This window comes from Mastigoproctus giganteus, chromosome 3, assembly GCF_048544385.1.
Source record: "Mastigoproctus giganteus isolate SK-2022 chromosome 3, ASM4854438v1, whole genome shotgun sequence".
Taxonomy (NCBI): Eukaryota; Metazoa; Arthropoda; class Arachnida; order Uropygi; family Thelyphonidae; genus Mastigoproctus; species Mastigoproctus giganteus.
In genome coordinates this window covers 83,720,548-83,747,401 of record NC_143577.1, presented here as the reverse complement: position 1 = coordinate 83,747,401, position 26,854 = coordinate 83,720,548, and the positions used below count along the sequence as shown (strand labels likewise).

The window sequence follows — 26,854 nt, the reverse complement described above, 5'->3', positions numbered from 1 at the left end:
TTGACTTTGTCCTTACTAACAGAAGATATAATGTGAATTATGTTATCATCCTGAATAATGTAAATGTTGGAAGTGATCACAGAACGGAAAGATGCACACTTCATATATAGATGTAAGAAAAGAAATGAAAAAATTGACTTGATTAAATAACACAAAGGTCTTTGAGATAACAGAAGAGGAAATAAAGCAGTATGTACTGGAAATTAAAGTTTGAGCTTCTGCAGACCTTTCAGGGCCAAGATATCGACGAAGAATACAACTTTCTGAAAGTGATAAAGCCCGAAAAACCTATAGGGTAAAAGAAATCCAAAGAAGAAAAAATTAGTCAAGAAACACTTGTCGTGATGAACCAAAGATGAAAAATGAAGAGCAAGGTAAACACTGACAAGGACAAAATTGAGTATATTGAGTTATGCAAAACCATTATAAAGAGACAGAGAGAGGACATAAGAAGATTGAACACAGGGAAAGTAAAACAAGCATTAAGGGAAAACAAAGGACTAAAATCAGCAGTCATAAGTAGTAATACAGAAAGACAATTGATACTGAATCTGAAGAATAGTGATGGTGTACTTATAAATAGCAGAGAAGGCATAATTAAAATAGCAGAGAAGGCATAATTAAAATAGCAGAAGACTACTATAAAAGTATTATATAAGGAGCAAGGGACCAATGCCAGCAGTGGGGAAGGTGGATGACAAATTAGCAACACATAAGACATACCCAATATTCTTCCTGATCAGATAGAACATACATTGAAGAAAATGAAGAATCAAAAAGCCCAGGGTGAAGAAGTTACTGTAGAGTTGTTAAAATTGGGAGAAAGAGACATGACATAGAAAATGGCAAGACTCTTCACAAAATACATTAGGAAAGATGTGACCTCTAAGGAGTGGAATAATGCAATCATAATTTTTCTGCATGAGAAAGGAGACAATTTTGTTGTTGTTGTTATTGAGGAGCATTAGCAACTAAGGCCATATTGCTCTGGGGATATGTGGTGGTCATTCCCTGACCTTTCTGCATCCTCCGTATTTGGTGGCTCATGGACTCGAACCCCGGTCTAATCAAGAAGCATGTGCTATGCACTGCTGCTCCTGCCCATCTGGCTACGAAGGCGCCGAAAGGAAACAAATTATAGACCAATTAGCTTGTTGACCGACATCTACAAGTAGTTCACAAAAGTCATCATTAATAGATTAGAAAGAATACTTGATGAGAATCAACTGAAAGAGCAAGCTGGCTTTAGGACAGGATTCTCAACTATGGATCACTTTCATGCAATAGTAATAATAATCATGGCATCTGATGCAAGAAAGCAAGCATATGAGCTTATGCAGCATCAGCCAAAAAAAAAAAAAAATTCACACAACCATTCCCTCTAAATGTTTGTGCAGTTCCTCCTTAAATTTATTTAACCTATCAACTTTCAAAATGACAAATGGAAGTTTGAAAGTTGGTAGGTTAAATAGAATTTGCAGTTGGAAACATCATCAGTTGATCCCACTGTACAAAATTTAAAAACTGTCTGAGACCAATGTCACCTTTACCGAAGCAAAAACGCTTTCCTTTCCCATGATGGTAATTATATGTTTAAGTAAATCCCACATCAGTACACTGTGATCACTGCCACTTAGTGGTTCCTTCATCTGCAAATTCTTAATACACGAATGATCCTTGCTGATAACCAGATCAAGAGTATTACCCTCTCTGGTTGCCTCTCGAACATGCTGGTCCACAAAACAATCATCCAATAAATCCACAAATGTTTTACTAGTGTGCAAGTGACCAATCTACAAGTTCCAGTCAATATCTGGGAAATTAAAATCCCCCATTATAGGACATTCTGATTTACTAGCCCGCTCTATTTCTCTGTACAATTGTTCATTGTACTCATTTGAGTCATTAGGCCTATAACACACTCCTACACTTATTTTTGCTTTCGCAGTGCTTAGGTCACACCACACTGACTCAACAGTGCACTGTCCATCTATATCAACTGGATGCACTTCTTTTGATATCACACCTAATGGAGAAAGCAAATGAATATAAAACACCATTATGCCTGGCATTTGTGGATTATGAAAAGGCATTTGACTCCATACACCACAATTAAATGATACAAAGATATAAGATGATACAAAATGATGTCTGCTGATGACAAAGATTGGGGGATTGTTAATGACAGTAATGGCAGTATGCTACTGCAACTGGATCTAGAAAATTTGGGCAGACGGGCTGAAAAGTGGCAACTGAAGTTCAACATTGACAAATGTAAAGTACTGGAAATGGGTAGAAGTAACCCCAGAAGAATGTACCAACTGTGTGTGGTACTACACTTAGGGTGGTAGAACATGAAAACGGACTGGGAGTGATTGTGCAGTCAGATATGAAGTTTTCTGAACAATGTAAACAGGCTGCAAGAGCAGGTCATGGGGAATTGTCAATGATATACAGGGAAAAGGAGGCAATTATCCCTTTATATAAGGCAATGGTCAGGCCACGCCTTGTGTACTGCATACCAGTCTGAAGGCCTTATTTTAGGAAGGATGTAGAGTTGCTTGAGTGAAGAAGAGCAACAAAATTGGTGGGGGCGGGGGGGGGGGGGGGGGGAACAAAGGGGTCCTCTTACCAAGAAAGGCTTAAGTTTTGCAAATTGCTGTGGCTGGAGACTAAGCACCTGCAAGGTGATCTCACTGAGGGGTATAAGGATTTGAATGGGATGAGCACACTGAATTATAATGGGATTCTTCCACTTGCTCAAATTACAAACCTGACAGGGCATAAATTCAAATTGAGAAAGACAGTTGTAGAATAGATGGGCAGAAATTTGCCTTTAACCAGTGGGTCGTTAATTGCTGGAACAAATTTCCATCTGTCAATGTGGAAGTTGATAACTGAAATAAATTCAAGGAGGAATTGGATAAACTTTTAGAGGGAATGGTTGTGTGAAATTGGTTTTTTTTTTTTTTTTTTTTTTTGGTTGATGCTACATAAGCTCATATATGCTTGCTTTCTTGTATCACATGCCTCTACTTCTATAATGCAATGTTTTGGGAACTGGGAAGACAAGGAACTTCATACATTATGATTTTGAAGAAAACATATGAGAATGCTATCTCCTTTATTAGACTAGACAAACATAATAGCAAATTTAAAATAGAGAAAAGAGTTTGAAAAGAAGACACAATATCTCAGAAGTTGTTTACTGCTGCCTTTAGGAAGGCATTCAGAAGATTAGACTGGTCACAGAAAGGAGTCAATGTGAATGGTGAGTACCTAAACTATTTACAATTTGCAGTTGACATTGTGATCATAAGCCACAAGGAATTAGAGGAAAATCTAAATAGTTATGTACAAATTAGTAAGGTTTCGGACTAAAGATGACTATTGCTAAAACAAAAATTATGATGAACACGTAGGATCTTCAGAATGAGTAGCCTGCTGCAAGAAAAGTTTTTACTACTTCTGCAGGCAAAGGTTTTACTACTCCAGCTATTAGAGAAGTTTTCTTAAATTTTTTGCTGTTTTATTGACTTAAATTGGCATATTAATTTATTTTCTAGAAGTAGCTTATATTCCAAGTTACGATATTAAGTTTAATTTGAACTTCAATAGAGATTTTGTAGGTTATTACTTAGTATCGGTAAGGGTATCCAATCCACATGTTTTACAAGTTTTAGCAGCTCCGGCGAACGCTAAGTTTTATTTATATTTAGCCGTTTTATTGACTTCATTTTTATATTAAATTATTTTCTATAAGTAGCTTATAGACCTGGACAAGCTCCTTGGTTTATTTTGAATTTAGATAGTGCCATTTTAGTTAATTAATACTTAGTGTTCGTAGATTTACCATTCTTAACTTGCCGCCATTGTTATACGATACAACGTATATCCCGAACTAGATAGCATAAGGTTTAAGGTAAAACTAGATAGTGAAACGTAGCACAGTATTAGAAATCTGTTTAGTTTAGTATAGCATAGTATTATCAATTAATCGGTAAAATTTATTAATCTTGTTAAACTTTATTGTAAATTAAATTGTACTTTTTTAACTAAATGCATATAACGACTTACATTTTACAAATGTAAAATTATTAATTTGTATGTATAACTTGATAGGATATATGGAAGTTATATAACGAAACTCAGAGATAATACTCAATACTAAAAAAAAAAAAAAAAAAAAAAATATATATATATATATATATATTATATATATAGTGTTATAACTGCATTGGGATATAGTTTAGGGTCATAATTTTGTATTGAAATTGAAATGAATTTTATTTGAAATTGAATCGAAATCATGACTCAGATCAGAGCGGCAAAGAAAAAGGCTCAAGCTAATAGGAGCGCTGTGGATCATGGGAGAAAACAGTTGACCTCTGAATCACAGCCTTTAAAATGTACTGCTTATTTTATGTTTGTGCAGCAATCAGAGACGGGATATAATATTGCCAAGGAGAATGTCTTTGTGTGTGCACAATGTAAGGAGTGTGAGGAAATCAGGTGACAACTCAGTGTTGTTAAGGGCCTATATGAGAGCTTGAAGGACAAGGTGGATGCCCTCGAAGGATCTAAATTCAAGAGAACATCAAGCTCTCAGATGCCCACATCAATGCCAGAGCTTGCACTTGAACATCACGCAAAACAATGGCAAACCACAAAGCAGAATGCACTGGTTCCACATGAACTAGTAGTTGTCAGTAACTCTATTGTCAGGGAAACAGGAAACATATTGCGCAAAAAGGATAGGTGCAAGGACCAGGGTATGTCTGCAAAGGGCAAATGTTCATAACATTGTAGAATAGATATCTTTTAAGGGCACAAAACTTGATATTGTTGTACACATTGGCACTAATGTTAAGAGTAGGAGACCGGCAGAATTACTTAAAAAGTACAGGTCACTGTTGAAAAAAAACTGTGAATTTGGGTTGAATATGAAAGTGTCTGTAATTCTGACCAAGCCCGACAGAAGGGAGTATATGATGAGAGCCTTTTTAATCAATTTGGTCCTGGAGAGATGGGGTAGAATTTTTCTCAGCTCTGGTCTGTGCTTGTTAACAGGAGAGACTGCTTCTACAGGGATGGGATACATTTAAATAGAAAGGGTGCAAGAATATTTGCTGATGATATCAAGACAGTGTTAGGTGGGATGGAAAACTGCTAGCTTGGGGGGGGGGATGCTGACTAATAGATTAACAGTAGCCGCTAGCAGAGGTAAAAGTAATCATTGCACTGCTTCTATTGGAATGAGCAGTAGCTTGGAAAACAAGATGCAGGGGATTTCAGAGACTGCTGCGTGTCATTGGGGTACAAGTAAACACATGGGCTGTGTTAGGGTACTTGTGTGTACGCCAATGCTAGGAATTTGGTAAATAAATTTGATGAATTAGAGATGTTGGTCAAAACATCAAAGGCAAATATATTGTTGGGATATCAGAGACATGGCGTCACACAGATATAAGGAATGCATAAATGGAATCTGGGGAGTACAATGTGTAAAGGAAGGATAGACAAAATAGGAAAGGAGGACGGGTTATACTATTAGTTAAGAAACACAAAATCCAAAGAAGTTATTGTTTGTTTGTTATTTGGTTTTTTTTTTTTAGCAGCATTGGCAACTAAGGCCATATTGCTCCAGAAATATTCTGTTATCATTCCCTGTTATCATTGCATCCTCCGTATATGGTGGTGATGGGCTCGAACCCAGGTCTCATCAAGAAGCGTGTGCTATGCACTGCTGCTCCTTCACACCTGGCTATGGAGGTGGGAAGGAGCAGCAGTGCAGCAGTGGATAGGCACCTGGCTATGGAGGTGCCTATCCAAAGAAGTACAGACAGTCGACGTGCAGTGTCGAGTCAGTTTGACGTGACATAAGCACTGGGAAATCAAAATTGAGAGTAGAAGTGTGTTATAGGACTAATGACGCTGATGACTATAATAGACAACTGTACAGGGAAATAGAGTGGGCCAGTAAGTCAGAGAGTCTTATAATGGGGGATTTTAATTTCACAGAGATTGACTGGAATTTGTGGGTTGGTCCACACACTGGCAAGACTTTTGTGGATTTATTGGATGGTTGGGTTTTTTTTTTTTTTTTTTTTAATGAATATCCCAAACACGTGAGGTATTAGAACAGATAGTAATTATTACCGTTCTTGGGTTGGAGGTTGAGAAGATGAAAGAAAATATTTGTTGACATTAGACTTGAACTTCTGTAGACTGTAATTTTCAGGAAATACGTATGAAGGAAGGTTGTTCCAGAAAATGGCAGTTGAATGAATAAATGAGGAAGATGAAAAGTTTGAAATTGGACAGTAAATGGATGTTGGCGACATATTTTTGGACTCTTTTGAAAGAAAGAGAGAGCAGGAATTACAGAAGCCAACTCAGAAGAACAGTGCCCATGGAAGTATCTGTAGAAAAGGCATGCAGCAGAAACAGTATATCTATGAGACAGCGAGTGGAGGGACTCTGTTAAAGATGAGTCATAAATTAACCTAATTGCCCTCTTCTGAATGGAATCTAGATGTGGGAAGAACAATATTCCATGGTATGGCGGATTTGCGATTTGTAGAGAGTAAACAGCTTTTTGGAAGAAAAGTAATGTTGAGAGCGAAAGAAAAAACCAATATATGTAATGTGCATGTGCCAAGAGTGTTTTAGAAGTCAGGGTAATCCCCAAAAGCAATATATCATTTTGCCTAGAAATCGGAGTTTCACCAAAGGTAAGCATAGGAGCAGAATAATCCATTTTGCGAGATATAAGACAAGACTGAGTTTTAGCAGTATTGAAATCAAATAAGTTGTCTTTTCCCCACTGGAGGATTACCTGGGAATCGACACTTAAGGAATTGGTAGCAGAAATTTGAGAAGTTGCAGCTAATTGAGCAGCCAAGGTTTCTCAAAATGGAAAGTGGAATGCAATGGGCTATCATCAGCAAAACTATGGATAGGATTTCCAGTCATTGGAAGAAGATTATTAATATACAAGAGGAAAAGAGTGGGGGAAAGAACTGAACTTTAGGAGACACCAGCATTAGTGGAGAAGTTAGAAGACAGAGAGCCATCTAACATCAACCCTTAGTGAGCGATCAGAGAGAAAACTGGATAACCAATTAAAAAAAAAACATTTCGCAAACCATAAGATGGAAGCTTGTTTAGAAGACCTTTATGCCAAACATAAATGAAAGCCTTTGAGATGTCAAGAGCAACTGCTTGTGTTTCACAAAATTTTTCCATTGAATTTGTCCATCAATTGGTAACATAAGCAAGAATATCACCAGTGGACGGACATTGAAGGAATCCATACTGGCGATCGTTGATCAGACGGAAGGTTTATAGTTAGTTCAACAGTTGGTGGTTAATTCATTTCTCCATTACTTTAGAAAGAGTAGAAGTTATTGCAATGGGACGATAATGGGATGGAAGGGATTTTTCACCCTTTTTAGGAACTGGCGGGATATGAGCAATCGTTGTCAGATGGAAGGTTTCTAGTTAGTTTAAGAATTGGCAGTTAATTGATTTCTCCATTACTTTAGAAAGAGCAGAAGTAATTGCAATGGGACGATAATTGGATGGGAGGGATTTGTCACCCTTTTCAGGAACTGGCTGGATATGAGCAAATTTCCAAGCTGAAGGAAAAACATCTTTGGAATAAGAAAGTGAAAAAAGGCAGCAAAGAACAGGAGCAAGTTCAGGAGCACAGGTATTGAGAACAAGTGGAGAAATACCATCAGCACCTGGAACTTTCTTTCCATCAAGATTCGTTAAAATATTTCTGACATCCTTTTAATGGAAGACCACAGGATGCATTGAATGGAGTGTGTTGGAAATGGTGGGAGGTGTTTTACCAAGATCATTAATACATGAGATGGAAGAAAAATGGGATGCTAGCAGGTCAGCTTTATCCTTGGCTGAAGTGACAACAGAACCATCTGGTTTTGACAGAGGTGGGAGCAGAGATGGGCAAAAGTTGCAGCCAATAGCTTTGGCAAGAGACCAGAATGCTCACCTACCCTTAGAGCAAGAAGCAAGTTTTCTACTCTTAGCCTGTTCAATATCTAGTTTGGACTGGTTAATAACTACTTTACAATTGTTGTGAGCTTTGGTGTAAGCAGAAAATGAAACTGAAGAATTGGAGACTCTGCATCTCGACCAGCTGGGTGGGTGTGACTAGAAAACAGAAGCTGGAGTTGTGAACATTAAAATCACGAAGGAAAATTATCTCACTGTTAGGAAAGTTGGACTGGAGAAAGTTGAGTTGCAAAGAGAGGAAGTCAAAGAGCTCCAAGAGATTAGTGAAGTGAGGAGAATGGTAGAGACAACGGATGAATTTGACACAACGAGGTAGAGAGATTTTAAGCCAGAGAAGATCGAAAAGAGGAGAGTCCAAATTACCAAATCTCTGACAGGGAATATCAGAATGAAGATATGCACAAGCACCACCTTTGAGGCAAAAGGAATCATACAGCGAATAATTTGGGCAACTGAGAGGAGCAGTAGTGGAATCAACTGATAACCGAGATTCTGTCAGAAAACGTACTCTGGGTTTGGCAGACTTCAATGGAAATGGAGATCATTGAGATTAGAATTGAGACCGCATATATTTGTGAAATGAATTAGGAAGTGTTTGGGAGGTTTAGATCTTTTATCAGATAAGCTTACTCTATTAGTTTGACAATTCATTGGTGTATTCAATAGTAAGAAAAAGTGGGTGGACATGCTGCATGAAGTAATGAACTTTTTGGATTTGGCGTACACATGTTAAGAATATACCCAGATCCTTGTCATAACTTGGCCTCGACAATTCCCCAATAAATCAATCAATACAAATGTTAGTCATATTTAGCAGTCATGGGCTTGAACCCCGGTCAACTCAAATAACATGTGCTACTGCAATCACGCTCCTGACCACTTGGCTACGTGATTCCCAAGAAATCATCATGTCTTGATTGAAAATTCAAGAAATTTCTATTTATTGTTTCAGCAAATAAGAAAGCTGTGGGATCGAGGATGATATCCCAACAAGTGCTACAAAGCGGCATTTTGTGTTCTTCTGCATTTTGGTTTACTTTGTAGCATAAAAAAACAGGTTTAAAGCTTCCCCACAATGCAAGATCTTTCCAGTGTTTCATATAGTTTGTGTTTTCCATAGTTAATTGTTTTTTTTTTTTTTTTTTTTTTAAGTTAGTTGCATGCAAATATAGATTTTCATATAATCCTGTTTTTGCCAACTTATCAATAGTCTCAAATGTTATTTATAAAAATTTAAGCGCTGCAGCTGTTTAAAGAAACAGAAGATGAAAACTCTGCATCCATCTTATGTTGTGCATAAAAGAAAAAAAAAAAAAAGCATACTACACGTCATATATTATTTTTTGAAAAGCATATTGCCATAGTAAAAAAATGGTAATGAATTAAGGACTATCATCTATTGACACTCTGAGTCTAAACTGTCAAAAATTGGTAACAAACAGAAAAGAAAAAAAAAAACTTCACAAGCAGTTTATGCTCCATGCTAAGTAAAAAACTGCTTGCTACCCATAAACTGTTTTTGAAAAATATACTCTAAGAGGAACTTTCTTGGATGTTTGTTCTGGTAATAAAATTAAAAAAAATTATCTATCAACTACCAGGATAATAAATTGACAAAGTTGTTATTACATAATATATTTTGCATTTATCCCAGATTATTCATAAAAGTAAAAAAGTTTTACTCACAACAGCTTTTTGATATCTGTATTTTTGTAATATCTTTCTTTGATATGTATAGGGTTGTTAAAATTAAAGTATCCCTATGTAGAGGGCTCTGGAGCGAGTTTTAAGGCTCGTACTGAAGAGAAATTTGGACAACAGGTACAATAAAGAATGCACTCACCATTTATTGGGAAAAAAAAAAAAATTTGTCACTGTATGGAGCGTAACTATCTTAGTTACAATTGTACAAATAACGTAAGTTATTTGCATAATTGTAAGTTATTGTCACAGTGCCACTACTCAGCTCTACTATACTGTATAAAAGCGAAGAAGTCTCTTCAAAATCATACAGTAGATGTTTGCCTGCACTACAGCAGCAATGCCAATACTGTTGCAGAAAAGGTGCTATTAGTGAAGCTGTACTATCAGAACAGCAACAATGCAGCTGTGGCTATCAAAGAATTCCAGCATCAGAAGCGCATAAGGCGTAGACTGTTTGTGCTGTCCACAAAATGATTGTGAAATTTGAAGTGACAGGACATCTTGATGTTCAACCAGGTGGAGGTCGAAAACGAGTGGACTCCTCTTGTGTTGAAGATGCGGTTGGCTATGGCTGTTGTGGATTTATCAAGTCAATCTCCATGTGGTAGCGCAAGTGTACCAGTTGTTTCTCGTGAAGTGGACATGCCATATTCCACTGTAAGGCTAGTAATGCATCAGGTATTACAGTACTATCCTTACAAGATGCACATGCTACAACAGCTAAAGCATGGTGATGCAGATATTTGTTTCACATACACACTTCAGTTTCTGGTGTGAATGACAGTGGATATCACTTGGCCATGGAACATAATTTGGAATGATGAAGCCCACTTCTGCTTAAATGGACAAATGAATATGCACAACTGTTGCATTTGGGCAATAGAAAACCCTCGAGTTATCCAAGAGGTCCCATTGCATTCTCCAAAAGTTACAGTGTGGTGTGGATTTACAGCCACATTCATGATTGGGCCAAATTTTTTTGAACAGGTAACACCGACTGGACTCCGCACCTATTCCATCACTGGACAGTAATATTATGAATTGGCAAATTTCTGAATACCAGAGCTGCAACAACGTGGGTGCCTTCAGGAAACCATATTCATGCAAGATGGTGCGCTACCCCATATCCACTGTTGTGTCCAAAGATTGCTAAGCAATAATTTACAAACAAAAGGGTCATCAGCCATTGTTTCCTGACATCTTGGCCACCCCGATCACCGGACCTCACCCCATGTGACTTCTAGTTGTGGGGTTTTTTGAAGAACTAGGTGTATCGGAAAGGATGTCAAACTCTGGCAGATCTGAAGGACAGCATTACACATCATGTGCTGGCTATTCCAGTTGACATGTTACATTCTGCTGTAGAAAATGCTGTTCTTCGAATGGAAACTGTTGTTGACCAAAATGGAGGACACATTGAACAATTGTAGTGCCACAGTGCCATATAGTGACAAATTTTGAATTTTGTAACATTTTTTTTTTTTTTTTTGTCCTCCCAATAAATGGCGAGCACATTCTTTATTATACCTGTTGTCTAAATTTCTCTTCAGTACGAGCCTTCGAACTAGCTCAAGAGCCCTCTACACAGGGATACTTTAATTTTAACAACCCTGTATTTTGTATAACAAAATTAAGTAAAATTACCTACTGGCAACCACCATAAAAAGTATCAAAACGTCTCAAATAAAAAGCTTTGCATCTATCTTATGTTGTGTCAAAAGGGGGAAAAAAGTGCACTAACTAGTCAAAGGATTAATTTGTGAAGTCCATATTGTATAGCATCTTTCTTTGATATTTACTTCACTTAATATAACAAATTTTATTTGAAAATTATCATTGGTAGTTCCATTAATAAACAAAAAATTTAGTGCCAAATTTGAATTTTGCAATCTGAAATCTTCAGAACACTCATTTTTCAAAATAAAAATACTGCATATACTTATAATGAAGTTTTTTTTTTTTTTTTTTTTTAAGCATATTATTTACATTGTCTTTATTCAATATTTATTTGATCTAGTTGCAAAACTTCTAGAAAATTATCTACTGGTCAGTGTGTTATATAATGCACACTACTCATAAGAAAATAATTTTTGCAAACCATATTATCATACTGAGAAAAATAATGACTACTGGCAGCCATGTCATAAACTTTTGAAATTTGGCAAGAAATCAAAATAAAATGGAATAAATATGATTTTAAAAAAAATAATTACTATGATTATGAATAAGCTATTATTGTATTGCAAACCAGATACATTACTGATGAAAAAAAAAAAAATCAATACAAAATTTTCATAAGTGTTGGCACATCAGTTTTTCAAAATTTGGCATTATCTGACCTCATGCAACTATTCATAATAATGTTGTACCAAAAGGGGGTTGAGTGCACATGAGCTAAAATCATTTATAAAACTCGTGTGTATAATAGTCAGAATATTAATGACCAAATAAACTTTTATTCAGAAACATTCATGTCCATCAGAGGTGATATATGAAAATCAGAATGGACAAATGAAAGTCAGTACTTATTTTAGGTAATTAATTAAAAAAAAAAAAAACAGTTCTTCTATAATCATAATGTTTTAAGGTTAGTGGAGTAAGGGGAGCAATGGCTAGAACAAAAAACCAAAGAGAAATATTCAAAAATTCTCTGCAATACAAGCATTTAATATAGTGGGGGGGGGGATCTTCATTCACCTGTCACTACTCATGTTTCAGAATTTCTTACTGATACTGATGGGTTCAATACCTTAACAGAAGTGGACTTATTCTACCACTGCAGATTATGCAGAGAGCTCTATCCACATCCAATCATTCATTCTCTATCATAAATCTATATGTATCATCGCCTAATTCAACTCCAGAAAAAATGTTCATCGCAATGAAGGAAAACCTTTAAATAGGCAGAAAATCCTAAATTAGCAGATCAGTAATAACTGAAAAACAACTTACACTGCATTTAGCAATGAATTAAAATTTTGCTTTGGTCAAAATCCACTATCACAGTACTGTTAATTAAAACCTGCTATTCTGCACATGTACCTGCTTTGAAACATGATCTTTATTTAATATACATCTTAATCATGTTGGACTATAATGATTTGATTGATTTTTCCACTTAAACATTCACGGAAGCTGCTCATTAATACTAATTATCTCTTATTATCAAAAATTCCTAATCATTGGTTATTTTTAAATATCCTATAATGGTCAGTTATTTCCAAATATGCTGTAATTATCTCTTCTTCTCAATTATGCTGCACACACTATAAATTTAATAAAATCTGTGATATGATTTAAGTTGAAAAATAAAATTTTATTTGCATAATTATGCCTGAACTGAAAACTTGATTTAAGAATAAAATGCATATTAGTATAAAACACACATAAAACGATATACATCAAAACCCTTTTTTAATTAGTATCCATGTTTCTACATACCAAATCTTTCTTTTCTTTTCTTATCTAATAACTAAACCCGAATATCAAATCCAGTAAACTAATTTATCTTCATTATTTTTTCTATATGTGGACCTTCCCTATAATCATTTGGCAAACAAGATACAGAAAGGGACAAATTAATTAATAAAGTTATTCAATATCTCCCCCCCCCATTTAAAATTGAAATGACTGAATCACAGATAATGACATGTTTATTTATTAATAATATCACATGTTAAAAATTATTCCAACTGTTTTATTATAAAGTCTTAATCATAAAACAATTCCCTCTACAGACTTAATAACATTCTTACCACCTTCATCTTCAGAATCAGTCATAAATGTTTCCTGCATTGTTTCAGGAGCTACTACTTTATATTTTTCCTCTGTGACAGTTGTTGTAGTAGTTGTGACCACTGTTTCAGTAACTACTTTCAAAGTTTCTACTACTGATATATATCCAAGCCGCTGTGCAATGGAGAGTGCTGTTTGTCCTTGCTATTGATTTAAAAAAAAAAATTGAATATTTTTTCTTTGTCAGAATAATTAAACTAAGATCATTTCAATATTTTAGATAAAATTTTGATTAGCCAACATATTGATGATACTGCTGTCTATGCTGAACTGCAGTGAATCATAAATGGGAGGAGATCCAACTGCCATTTACAATTTACTTGCACAATAGTTGAGGTCATAATTTAGCACACATAAATGTATGTTTACTGGCCTTTTTAAAATAGTATCTTAATTCAGTGATAAACTGATCATTACCCACTAATTGAAGCTTAATGTTTTAATGGAAAGTATAACATTTAGCTACTAAGAAACCTAAATAAAAAAATTTTAAAAAAGAAAGTGTATTAAATGTGTCTAAAAATGAAAGAGCTTAACTTTTGAAATCTTTGTTCCTCCATTCCTCTTACACTTTTTCTTTAAGAGGTGTACGAAGCATTTTTTTTTTCCCAGTAAGCCTTTCCTTTGATATTAAGCTAATGTAATATCACACAGAAATGCCATTAACTTGTTTAACATAGAAACTGATAAACATACCCCCTGCACTATGTTTGCCTGCAACTACATTCCTGTAAAGACAATCTAAAAGCCAGAATACCTATGATATTGTGAGAAAATTCTGCTCTTTAAAGTCAACAAACACAGTTTTTTTTTTTTTTTTTTTTGCTGGAAAAGATCTAGAGCAAAACACTGTCCTAGATATTTTCAGGGTTCTGCAAGCAGTCAATGGCATCAAGTTTATTATTATATTTACAGCATATCTTCCCTTTGAAATAGTGGATGTAATGATTGACTGGAAATGTGCAAATGTGACCCGAATTCACAAAGGGGAGAATCAAAGGGTGATGTGAGTAATTAGAGACCTGTTAGTTTGACTTCTGTTCCAGGGAAAATAATGGAATCAATAGTTAAAGAAGCATTGAAAGATCATCAAAATAAGACTGCAGTAATAATTCAGACACAGCATGGGTTTGTTAAGGGGATGTTTTATCTGAGCAATTTAATTGGATACTATGATGAGGTCACAAAGGAACTGGATGCAAAAAATAATTTTGATATCATAGACTTGGATTTCAGGAAAGCTTTTAATACTGTTGCACACAGAAGACTACTGTATAAATTGGAGCAGTATGACATTAATGGCAAGTTGCTACAATGGATTAAAGGATGGTTGAGTGGGAGAAGACAGAGTGGTAATCAATGGACAATGCTTTTCGTGGATTAATGTTATTAGTGGTGCCCCCCGGGGTTCAGTGTTGGGCCCATTGTTGTTTTGTATATTTATCAATGATATTGATGAAGGTATATCAAGCTTAATATCAAAGTTTTCAGATGATACAAAGGTTGGCATTGTTATTAATAACAGTAATGACAGTATGCTGCTGCAACAGGATCTGTAAAAGTTGGGCAGATGGGCTGAGAAGTGGCAACTGAAGTTTATCATTGACAAATGTTAAACTTCAGTTGGGTAGCATATGGGTAACAGTAACCCCCAGAGAAATGTACCAGCTATGTGGTGTTACACTCACAGTAGTGGAAAATGAAAGAGACCTTGGGGCAATTGTGCAGTCAGATATGAAGTTTTCTGAGCAGTGCACACAGGTTTCCAGAGTAGGTCATGGGGTCTTGTCAATGATATACAGGAATTTTGCAAGCAGGGATAAGGAGGTGCTCATCCCCTTGTATAAGGCAACCGTCAGGCCACACCTTGAGTGCTACGTACAGGTCTGGAAGCCTCATTTTAAGAAGGATGTAGAGTTGTAGAACGAGTATAGAGAAGGGCAACAAGACTGGTGAGGGGAACAAAGGGGGTTCTCATATGAAGTAAGGCTTAAGTTATGCAAATTGTGGCATCTGGAAACTAGGCACCCGTGAGGTGATCTGGTTGAGGTATATAAGGCCTTGAGTGGATTGCGCAGGCTCAATGCTGATGGGTTTCTTCCTCTTACTCAGATTACAAACCTGAGGGGGCATAAATTGAAATTGAGGAAAGACAGTTGTCGAATAGCTGTGCAGAAATTAGCTTTTAGGCAGCGGATAGTTGATTGCTGGAACAAATATCCATCTGTCGTTATAGCAGTTGACAGCTTAAATAAATTCATGGTAGAAGTGGAAAAAATTCTGGAGTGAATGGATTGGTGAAATGGGAAGTTTTTTTTTTTTTTTTTTTTTGGCTGATGCTGTATAAGCTTGCTTTATATACTTGCATCATATACTTCTACTAATGCTAATGACTCCTAAATGTAAATTTCATGAGATCCAGTCTTCTGTTATTCTCTGATAATTTTATATTTGTACTTCCTGGTTCTTGACTCATCTAGTAGTGAAAATATACCTACTCATTCATTTTACTTATCCTTATCAGGAATGCAAAAATCTTTCCACTGTGCAAGACATGTTGTTTGTATGGTATGATTTATAATCAGAGATTGGAATAGGAGCAAAGGTTAAATCATAAGCTGACGGACTTTTGGCAGTTTTGTCAGCAAGTTCATTCCCTTTTATCCTCGAATGGGCTGTGATCCAGCAAAAGGTCACTGATTGATGACATTCCTCAATTTTCAATAGGGGGCATCTGATTTTGTTTAACATAGGATGAACCTTGTAAGAAAGTTTTGCATTGCTGTAAATGAGCTCAGAGAGTCCATGCATACTATGTATTTTAAAGATGGGTACAGATTCAGGTTTTCTAAGGCTAATTTTATTGCATGAAGTTCTGCAGAGAAGCTGCTATACTCAAGTGGAAGGACAGCAGAAATGATTGTAGTGGGAAATACTGCTGCTGCTCTGACGGCTGAATGTGATTTGGAGCCATCAGTATATATTGGCAATAAATCAGCGTATTTCTGAATATGGCTTGCATGGAGTTGTTTCATGTTGAGCGATGGTAGGTGATTCTTTCCCCATTTCTGAAGATAAGTAATGAAAGTTAATTGAGGAGGTGGTGTCCAAGGTGGATGAGAACATTTCATTAATTGTAGCCCGTTGACATTAGGAACATTCCAATTCTGTGTTAATTCAATTAGGTGTAATCCTGCTGGTCTTATTTTACTGGGTTTATTTCTATAGAGATTTGGCTCAATAGGATGCAACTTTGTATTCTGGCAACATACAACAATACGACAGCAACTTTATATTCTGGCTGCATACTTAAGAAGTAGTGTTTTTCTGCAGAGGCAAAGAGTGGGCTCATGAGCTTCAATATATAAACTATGAGTAGGAGATGTCCTGAAAGCAACAAGGGAAATCCTCAATGCACTATGCTGTATAGGATCCAGCCATAGTAGTGTACTCTTTCAGGCAGAATCGTAGATTGGAGAACCATAATCCAAACGAGATCTGATCAATGCTCTATATAAGAGTAGCAAAGATGTACGGTCTGCTCCCCAAGACAAGGCAGATAAGGCTCTGAGTATGTTCAGTTTTTTGAGGCAATAAGTACGCACAGATTTAATGTGCTCAAAGAAATTTAATTTTCTGTCAAGTATTAATCCCAAGAATCTGATATTTTTAGTCACTGGAATGGTAAAGTTTGACATCTGAAGTTCAGGATCTTTATGCATTTTTCGTTGATTACAAAAGTGGATTGCAACAGTTTTCTGCTGAGACAGACAATAGCCATTGAGTCCTGCCCACCTTTGGACTTTATTCAAGGATATCTGCAATTGCCATTCAATGGAGCTCATATTCTGAGAGTGGCAAGAGATGGAAAGATCATCTGCATAAAGATAGGTCTCAACTGTATTTGGAAGTTCTTTTGTGATGGAATCAATTTTAAAGGCAAAGAGGGTTGCACTTGGTACAGAACCTTGTGGCACTCCTTCTTCCTGTAAAAATATCATATATAGCGAGTTTTGGTATCGAACTTGGAATGAATGATTCTGGAGAAAGTTCCTGATGAATATAGGAAGGTTGCCTCGTAGACCAAGAGCTGTTGTTGTTATTTGGTTTTTAGGAGCATTAGCAACTAAGGCCATATTGCTCCGGGGATATGCGCTGGTCATTCCCTGACCTTTCCGCATCCTCCGTATTTGGTGGTCATGGGCTCGAACCCCAGTCTAATCAAGAAGCATGTGCTACGCACTGCTGCTCCTGCCCACCTGGCTACAGAGGCACCTAGACCAAGAGAATGGAGGTCACTGAGAATGCCATGGTGCCAGTGTTAAATGCCTTCTCTATCTCTATAGAAACCATAACAAGATGTTCATTCTTTACGAAGGCATTGCGAATTGCAGACCCAGCCTTGATCATATCTAATGAGGAACTGTTCTTACGAAAGCCATGCTGATTATTACTCATTAGGTGTTGTGTTTCAATGATCCAAATAAGTCGATTATGGATAATTTTTTCAAGTAATTTACCAAGCCAACTGGAGAGGGAAATTGGTCGGTAATTGTACGGACTGGTAGGGTCTTTTCCAGGTTTTAAAAAGGCAAGAATTGGGATAAATGTTTTCCATAAGTATTCGGTTATAGTAGACCAGCAGTATTTGTAAATTTTTGTCACCAAGGTTTTGTAACATGATATAAGATATTCTATCTAGCCCAGCGGCACTGTTGTGTGTTGTTTTAATGGCATGTAGAAATTCATGATATTGAAGAGGCTGGTTATACGGAAGGAAAACTGAGGTTTGGAAGTTGATGGCTCATTGTTCAGTCTTGGTCTTTATTTTCTGAAAATCCAGAGAATAAGTTGATACTGCTGAAACTTGGGCAAAGGTATTAGCTATGTCCTCAGGAGCAAACAGTTCCTATCCATTCCATGAAAGAATTGGTGAAGGGGGTGTTTGGAAATTTCCCAGAAATCTGCCTGATTTTCTTCCACATTAACCTGGAGTTAGTGTTTCTGTTTATGGTAGATGCAAACCGAATCCAAGAATTCTTCTTGGCTTCTCTTTGAATGTAACGTGCTTTTGCCCTTAGTTTCTTGTAATAGATAAGATTAGCTGTGGTTGTGGATCTACGAAATAAATTCCACGCTTTATTTTTTTAACTTCATAGCTTTTGTGCAGTCTTCATTCCACCAATAGTTAAGGTGCCGTTGGGATTGGGGATTCGACAATGGAATTGAACATTTAGCTGCAGATAGTATGTGTGCCGATCGGGCTAGCCGGGTGGGTAAAGCGCCTGCCTGGCAACCCAAAGGTCGCGGGTTCAAATCCCGCCTTGGGCTTGGATCAAAGTACTGCAAAGAACCTTGGGAGGTGCACTATGGCCACAGAAGCCGATGCGCCAATAACTACTAAACAAACAACAAACATAGTATGTGTGAAGTGATATAATCTGTGGCTTCATCTATCGACTGTGTTCTTATGTATTGCTCATCAGGGTGACAACTGATTGAAATTTGACAGAGTTAGCTTGAGAGAACTTCCATTTCCTGCAGGGTTTGGTTGTGCAGTGAGCAGATCACAAATAATCAGAAAATGGTCACTGCTCATGGGATCGTCCATAGCAGACCATTCTATGATTGGAAACAGAATCGGGGTGCTTATTGATAGATCGATTGCAGAGGTTTGTCCAGTTGGTAGTTGTAAATGAGTGGGTGCACCAGTATTAAGAATAGTAAGGTTTTGCTTATCCAGAAAGGTTTCAACTAGGTGGCCATGTATATCTAATTTAGTCAATCCCCATAAGGGGTTGTGGCCATTGAAATCACCTAAGAGACAGACTGGGGAAGGTAAGTGCATTAGCAGGTTTTCAAGATCTTGGTAAGAGAAGGTATGACTTGGTGGGAGATAGACTGATACTAGTGTTAAAGCAATCTGGGTTATCAAACGCATGGCGACAACCTCATTTCAGTTTGCAAAACAATTTGCTTGGTCAGGATCTTTGAGCTGACCAAGATGGCCATGCTCCCACGGGCAGCATTTGAAGTATTACGATCATATTGATAGATGACATAGTTCTTTATGTTTGTGGAAATTTGAGGAGTTAGATAGGTTTCCTGTAGACAGAAACCAAATGGAGAGTAGCAGTTAATTAAGACTTGAATATCATTAAGGTTGCTACAAAATCCACTACAATTCCATTGCAGAATATAAGGCATTACTGGTGTTTAGTAGAAGAAGCTGTATCTGACTGTCTTTTTAATGTGACTGTCTTGTAACGTTCAAGCTTTGGTTTGCCTTTTTTTGAGAATAATGGTCAACCGGTGTCCATTTTTACTTCTGCATATATTTCTAAGATCGGTTCTTCTTGTGTGGATGAGTCAATTGTATCCATAGATGTTTCTTGGATATTCTTTTTTAAATGTGCGCTTTGATTATTCAATATAGAAGCAATCACTGGGGAAGGAGAAGGAGATGTAGCTGGTACTGTAAATGTAGTATTACTTGCCTGGCTCAACTGCTTAGGAATATTGGAATGTTGCTGAGAGAGAACAGCCCGAGCCCAGTCAGAGATTGAAGTGTTTGAAGGGACTATAACATCAGTTTGGGTGACCACTGATTGATATTTTTGAGCAATACTGGCGAATATACGCTTAGTCATACTTGAAGCAATTACTTTTCTTGCTTCTTGAATTGAAAACTTACTTTATTTTCAATCCTATATTTCACAATTTTCTTTTCAATTTTCCATTTGTCACATGTCCTTGAATAAGCAGGATGGTTGCCTTTACAGTTGGGACAGGCCATTTCTTTTGCTGAGCAATCATTTTGAGTGTGATCAGAGGACCCACAATTGGGGCAAATTTGATTTCCTCTGCATGCCATTTGAGAGTGGCCATACTTTTGGCACTTAAAACATCTCAATGGATTAGGAATGTAGGGCCTAATGCGGCAAAGTAAATAGTCTGCTTTTATTGATGTTGGTAGATTTGGCATATTGAAAGTGAGAATAATATTCCTTGCAGGTGTAAGTGTATTGTCTTTTTCAGTCATAATCCTTTTGACTGCAATGACATTTTGATCTTGAAGCTCTTGCATTATCTCCTCCTCCATGATATTCAATAAATCCCAGCTGGATATAACTCCTTTGGATGTATTTAGGGTTGCGTGGGGAGAAACCATTACTGGAATCCCAGAAAAGTTTATAAGGTTTAGCAGTTTCTCCGAACATCCACGGTTTATTGTCTCCACTAGTAGATCCCCTGATTGCAGTCTCTTGACTGTTTTAGGAGATCCTGCGAGACTTTCCAGGTGTTTTTGGATAAGAAATGGAGACAGCGTCCTGAGAGACTGATTGGCAAGAGAGTGCATTATAATAAATGCAGGGAAATCTGTCGCTGAGGAATTGGTTTTAAACCTCTTCGGTTGCAACATATCATGTTCGGTTTCTGTGTCTGGCCGAGGGCTTGTTGGCTCTAAAGGCGGAAACACATTAAGGTCGATCTTTGCTCTTTTTCGCCCTTGGCAGATTAACTGTTCTGCCAAGGTTTCCAGCCCCACCACGGGAAGGCAGGAGCAGTGCCACCTAGTGACCAAGTGGCTGGAGGATTAGTTTGTTAGTTAGAAAATGGATATCCTAAAAAAAAGAAAGGTGATTTTCCTTCCTGGGTTCTAACTTAAAATCTTCTAAGTCAAGAACCACTTACAATGAACTGAGTATAAGGGAGCAGCTAGAAATGAAACAGAACAAAATCACTTGGAAGGATCACTTTATAATCCACTTAAGAAAAATCATTTGGTCCCTATCGCTTGGCACTCAGGGCCTTTATTATTAGTAATGAAAATGATGAAAGGAAGCATGCTTATGTAGCAGCACCCAAAAATAGTAACAAAATATTTTTAAAAAAATTTAAATAAATAAATTAAATTAAATTAACCAGCATCACTTCCCTCATTTTATTTACTTATTTCTTTTAAATTTTTATCGAATTCCTCCTTAAATTTATACAAACTTTTAAATTCCACAAGAGTAGGCAGGAATTTATTAAACAGTGAATCACTCTTTGACTAACAGAAAATATCTGGATACCTAATCTACAATAATCTCCTCTCACTTTAAATTTATGCCCCACTGAGTATATTTTGGTGAGTATAAACTAAGTGTAAAAATTGCCTCAAGATTTAGTTTGCTCGCACTTTTCAAGAATCTGAACATTTTGATTAGGTCAGTCTACAGAAACTGGTTTCCAAACACTGTAGCTAAAAAAATTCAAGTATCCTTTAATAACAATATCCCTTTGGACCCTTAACCAATTTTGGCACTCTTCTCAGGATCCTCTCCAGCAGGTTCACATCTTTCCTGAAGAGGAATCTCCAAGCCTGTACACAACATTCAAGGTGAAGCCTAACCATTTCTTTACATAATGGAATAATCACCTCTTTACCATTACTTGACAGAACCTCATGAGCTCTCCTAGCAGCCTATCTACCCATTCAGCAAACTTCATGTCAAGTTGTATAGCCAGTCCAAAGTCCTTTTCCTTATTCACAATCTTGAGTTTGGTGATACAAGTGGTAATCTAGGATTACTGCTTTGTATTTTTCTACTGAAAAATGAGTGTATATTTTTCTCTAGATAATACCTGCAAAACCTTGCATTTTCCAGTGTTAACCCTCAGCCGCCATCAAAAACTTTACTAAAATCTAAGTAAATGATGTCAAAGTTAGTCCTTCCATTCAGTCTTTACTGATAATTCCATATTGGCCAATCAGATTAATCACTCATGATCTGTCCTTAAAAAATCCATGCCATAATTCCTCTGTAATTCTATTCCTGTCCAGATGATCTTCTATTGCAGCCTTAACTAAAAACTCCATAATCTAGAGGTCAGAAGTCAAGTCTATATATAGTAATGGCATTCACCACATAGTGAAAGAAAGCCACGGGCCTTTTGCTGCACTGGCAAAAAAAAAAAAGTAAATAAGAAAATACAAATTATGTGCTTCCCTCCTCACACAAGTAACTATTCAGTTGACCTTTGAACTTATTCAAACTGTCAGCCTCAACTACTTGTGAAGGCAACTTGTTCCAATAATCAATGACTCACTGGCTAAAAGAAAACTTCCTACAATCTAATCTAATCTAATGTGCTAATTTCACAATTTGAACTCCCTTCTTCTATTCACCTTTATGAATAAGAGACATGTTTCCAAATCTCCAATGTACAGGGACTTCGTCTGAATTCAGGGATTCTTTAATTATAACAGGTAAAGTCTGCAAACATATTTTGTTTCTCACAATATTACTGGACAGATCCATCAATTCCCAGTGCTTTGTTCACTTTTAATTGCAAAAACTTTGCTTCTGGCCCCTTCTCAGTTATAATAAAATTATTCAACTCCCAATTTGTATTAGCTGGACCAGCAATATCCTCAACTTTAAAAACTTTCTAACATTTTCAATTGTGGATGCAAATTTTCACCTTATCAGCAACCAGTTCAGGATCCCAATACATTTACTAAATATTAAGTGAACTGATATGGCTGATTCTCTAATTATAACTTTAAAAGAGTTATTTCATTATGGAATATTTCCATTAAAAATTATCTACTAGTTGATACACTATTACCTCACAATTATTGCCTATTGTAAATAACATCATATTCCAGAACTTCTGCCAGTCTTTTTATTGCATGAACTCAATTGGTAGACGTTCCAGATCATGAAGATATTATTGTTATTTGGTTTTTAGGAGCATTAGCAACTAAGGCCATATTGCTCTGGGGATATGCGGTGGTCATTCCCTGACCTTTCTGCATCCTCCGTATTTGGTGGTGACGGGCTTGAACCCCGGTCTAATCAAGAAGCGTGTGCTACGCACTAGCTGCTCCTTCCCACTTGGCTACGGAGACACCTATGAAGATATTAATAAAGGTGATTAACACAATGTAATAATGTATCAATTTTTAATTATCTCTTAATGGTTGATTCATTTTCTTTTACTGCTAACATAAGCAAAGAATTGCTTGCTACAATCTTTGCAAACACTCTTTGCTAAGAACTTGTAATCTGCCTAATCTCAGGCTACTTTGTTAATGATAATAACTGTGGGATTCAGAGTTTGCTGATAATTAATAATAATTCCATACATCTTCCTTCTCTGCCACTAAGCTCTATATCTTGAAGAATATTTTTTTGATCATGTAAAAAAGCTTAGTAACTTTCTAAATAACTTAAACATTGCCCATTTATCATTGGGAAAAATTACCATTTAGTCCACTGAAAAAAACTTAAATAACGCCAGAGATTATTATAATTACCCTTGTGAAAACAAGAGCTCTTCTCCTTTCCTTTTACAGTTGTCATTTCTTTATAGATCCCATGTTAATACATTGTGTTCATTACTTGCCAATGGTTCCTTTATTTGAAGATGCTTACTACCTGATGAATCAGTACTGATAACTGGATGAGATGAGAATATTATTTTTCCTTGTGGAATCTTTAACCTACTGATGTAAGAAGCAGTCATCCAGTAACCATTCAGAAGCATTACACTTTAGTTTCCAATTTTAGAAAGTTGCCATATCAACAACCAATAAAAGTTATTTTAAAGCAAGATAGTACGATTCTGTTACTTAACATCCTTCTTACCTTCAGATCATCAGCAGACTTTTACAGCTTCTCAACTCCCTCAACAATATCATTAAAAAAGACAAAGTTCTCTCAAAAGTGTAAGAATGGTGCTAAAACAGTGCATGGCAGAGCTTAGAGGAAGAGACTTCAGCTCTGTATGATATAAAACCTGAAATTAAGTATTTGATAATGTTACCAACATATTGTCAGGTTTTTTTTTTTTTTTTTTTTTTTTTGGTGAGGATGATAAAGAGAGCATTATTATTATTCACATGGTAACTAACAATATTAATTTCACAGGAACCAATGAATTGTTGAATAAATCATGACTATGCTGAAAAATGCCAAAGTTATATCAATATATATATCTACAAATCTGCTCCAGGAATTATAGGAAGGACTTTATGCCGAAACATTTATGGTTTAACTCGAGGCTGGAAGGAATTCTACAAACCTTTAAGGAGAACATTTTTATCAGCATGGCTCACACTTGTAACTAGAAGGAACCTATTTCATAGAGAGGGAATACATTTGAACAAGGCTGGTGCATGGGTCTTTGCTGTTATCACTGAGTGGACCTTATATGTATTTATTGATAAGAGTGGTTCAAAGTAACACCTGCATTGATCTCAAGAGTTCTTGTATGAGGCCTCCAAAACCAGAGAGTATTCTAATATTCAGAAGATATACTAAGCACAGTGATGTTTTAAATTAATAGCAAATTAATGCTAGGACAACAAACTTACATAAGTAAGTTTTCTTGTGTTGCTTGGACTAAGTTTTCTTGCATTGAAAACAACACAAGAACACTGACTTGTGTGTGCAGTACCATCAGAAGTGTTTTCAATAAAATGAAGAGTGCAAACTCCTTTTTGGGATAAATAATGCTGCCAAAATATGGGCAAGAGTAACTTGCCATCACCATGAAATAGAGGGCGATTATCATTATGGCATGTATAATATAGTAGTAGAGGCATGTGATGCAAGAAAACAAGGTTATGTAGCATCAGCCAAAAAAAATAAATAAAAAAACATTTCACACATCCATTCACTCTAAATGTGTGTCTAGTTCCTCCAAGAATTTATTTAAACTATCAACTCCCACAATGACAGATGGAAGTTTGTTCCGGTGATCAACTACCTGCTGGCTAAAGGAAAATTTCTGCACATCTATTCTCTAATGCTCTTTCCTCAATTTGAATTTATGCCCTGTCAAGTTCATAATCCGAGCAAAAAATCCCATCAGAATTGAGTCTACTCAACCAATTCAAGGCCTTATACACCTCAATCAGATCACCTTGCAGGTGCCTAGTCTCCAGTCCCTGCAATTTGCAGAATTTAAGCCTTTCTTGGTAAGACCACCCTTTCGTTCTTCTCACCAATCTTGTTGCCCTTCTCTGGCCTCACCATTGCCCTATACAAAAGAATAATCACCTCCTTTTCCCTACCAGCAAATTTCCTGTATATCATTGACAATACACCAAGACCTGCTCCGGCAGCTGTCTGCAATGCTCAGAAAATTTCATATCTGACTGCACAATTAATCCCATGTCTCTTTCATTTTCTACCACCCTAAGTGTTGTACCACACAGTTGGTAAGTTTTTCTGGGGTTACTTCTACCCATATGCAGTATTTTGTATTTGTCATTGTTAAATTTCAGTTGCCACTTCTCAGCCCATCTGCTCAACTTTTCTAGATCTTGTTGCAGTAGCACACTGCCATTACTGTCATTAACAACCCTGTCAACCTTTGTCCCATCTGCAAACTTCAACATTAAGCCTGACATACCTTCATCAATATCATTGATAAATATACAAAACAACAGTGGGCACAACAATGAACCCTGAGGGACTCCACTAATAACATTAGTCCACGAAGAGCAGTGTCCATTGATTACCACTCTCTGTCTTCTCCCATTCAACCACCCTTTTATCCATTGTAGCAACTTACCCTTAATACCATACTGCTCTAATTTGTATGGTAGTCTTCCATGCACAACAGTGTCAAAAGCTTTCCTGAAATCCAAGTATCCAGTTCCTTTATAACCACATCATAATAGCAAATCAAATTTGTCAGAGAAGAATTTCCCTTAACAAACCCATGGTATGTCTGAATTATTACTGCAATCTTGTATAGATGATCCTGCAATGCTTATTTAATTAGTGACTCTATTGTTTTCCCTGGAACAGTAGTTAGACTAACAGGTCTGTATTTACTCATGTCACCCTTTGATCTCCCTTTGTGAATTGGGGTCACATTTGCACATCTCCAGTCCATGGGGGGCCTCCCCTGATTCCGAAAATACTCTCATAATTATGGCTAAGGATTTGCTTACTTCCTTTTCTGCCTCCTTTAATATAACTGAATAGTCCCATCCACCCCAGGTGCCTTTCTTATGTTTAACTTTAACAATTTCTCCTCCACTTTGCTCTCAGTTATTACAAAATCATTCAGTTCCCTATTAGATTTTAATAAGCTTCTGTTCTCCACTTTCCTACAGAATTCCTCATGTGTGAATGTAGATGCAAAATACTCATTCAGACTGTCAACTATCTAAGCAGGATCATAAACAGTCGAACCATCGATATAAAGTGGACCAATCTGATTCATCTCCTTCCTTTTAGAGTTTATATAACTAAAAGCCTCGTCATTTGACAAGAGCCTCTTGTCAAAATGCTTTACATTTGAC

General features: G+C 36.5%; 1 protein-coding gene across 1 annotated transcript in view; it reads right to left on the bottom strand.

Moving 5' to 3' along the window:
* Window positions 1-26,854, bottom strand: part of LOC150088120 (uncharacterized) — a 1,786,788-nt gene that overhangs the window by 1,014,203 nt on the left and 745,731 nt on the right. The window contains exon 18 of the mRNA XM_090370030.1: window positions 13,503-13,686. Coding sequence (XP_090226156.1) covers window positions 13,503-13,686 — 184 coding nt within the window. The remainder of the gene's footprint in view (window positions 1-13,502; window positions 13,687-26,854) is intronic.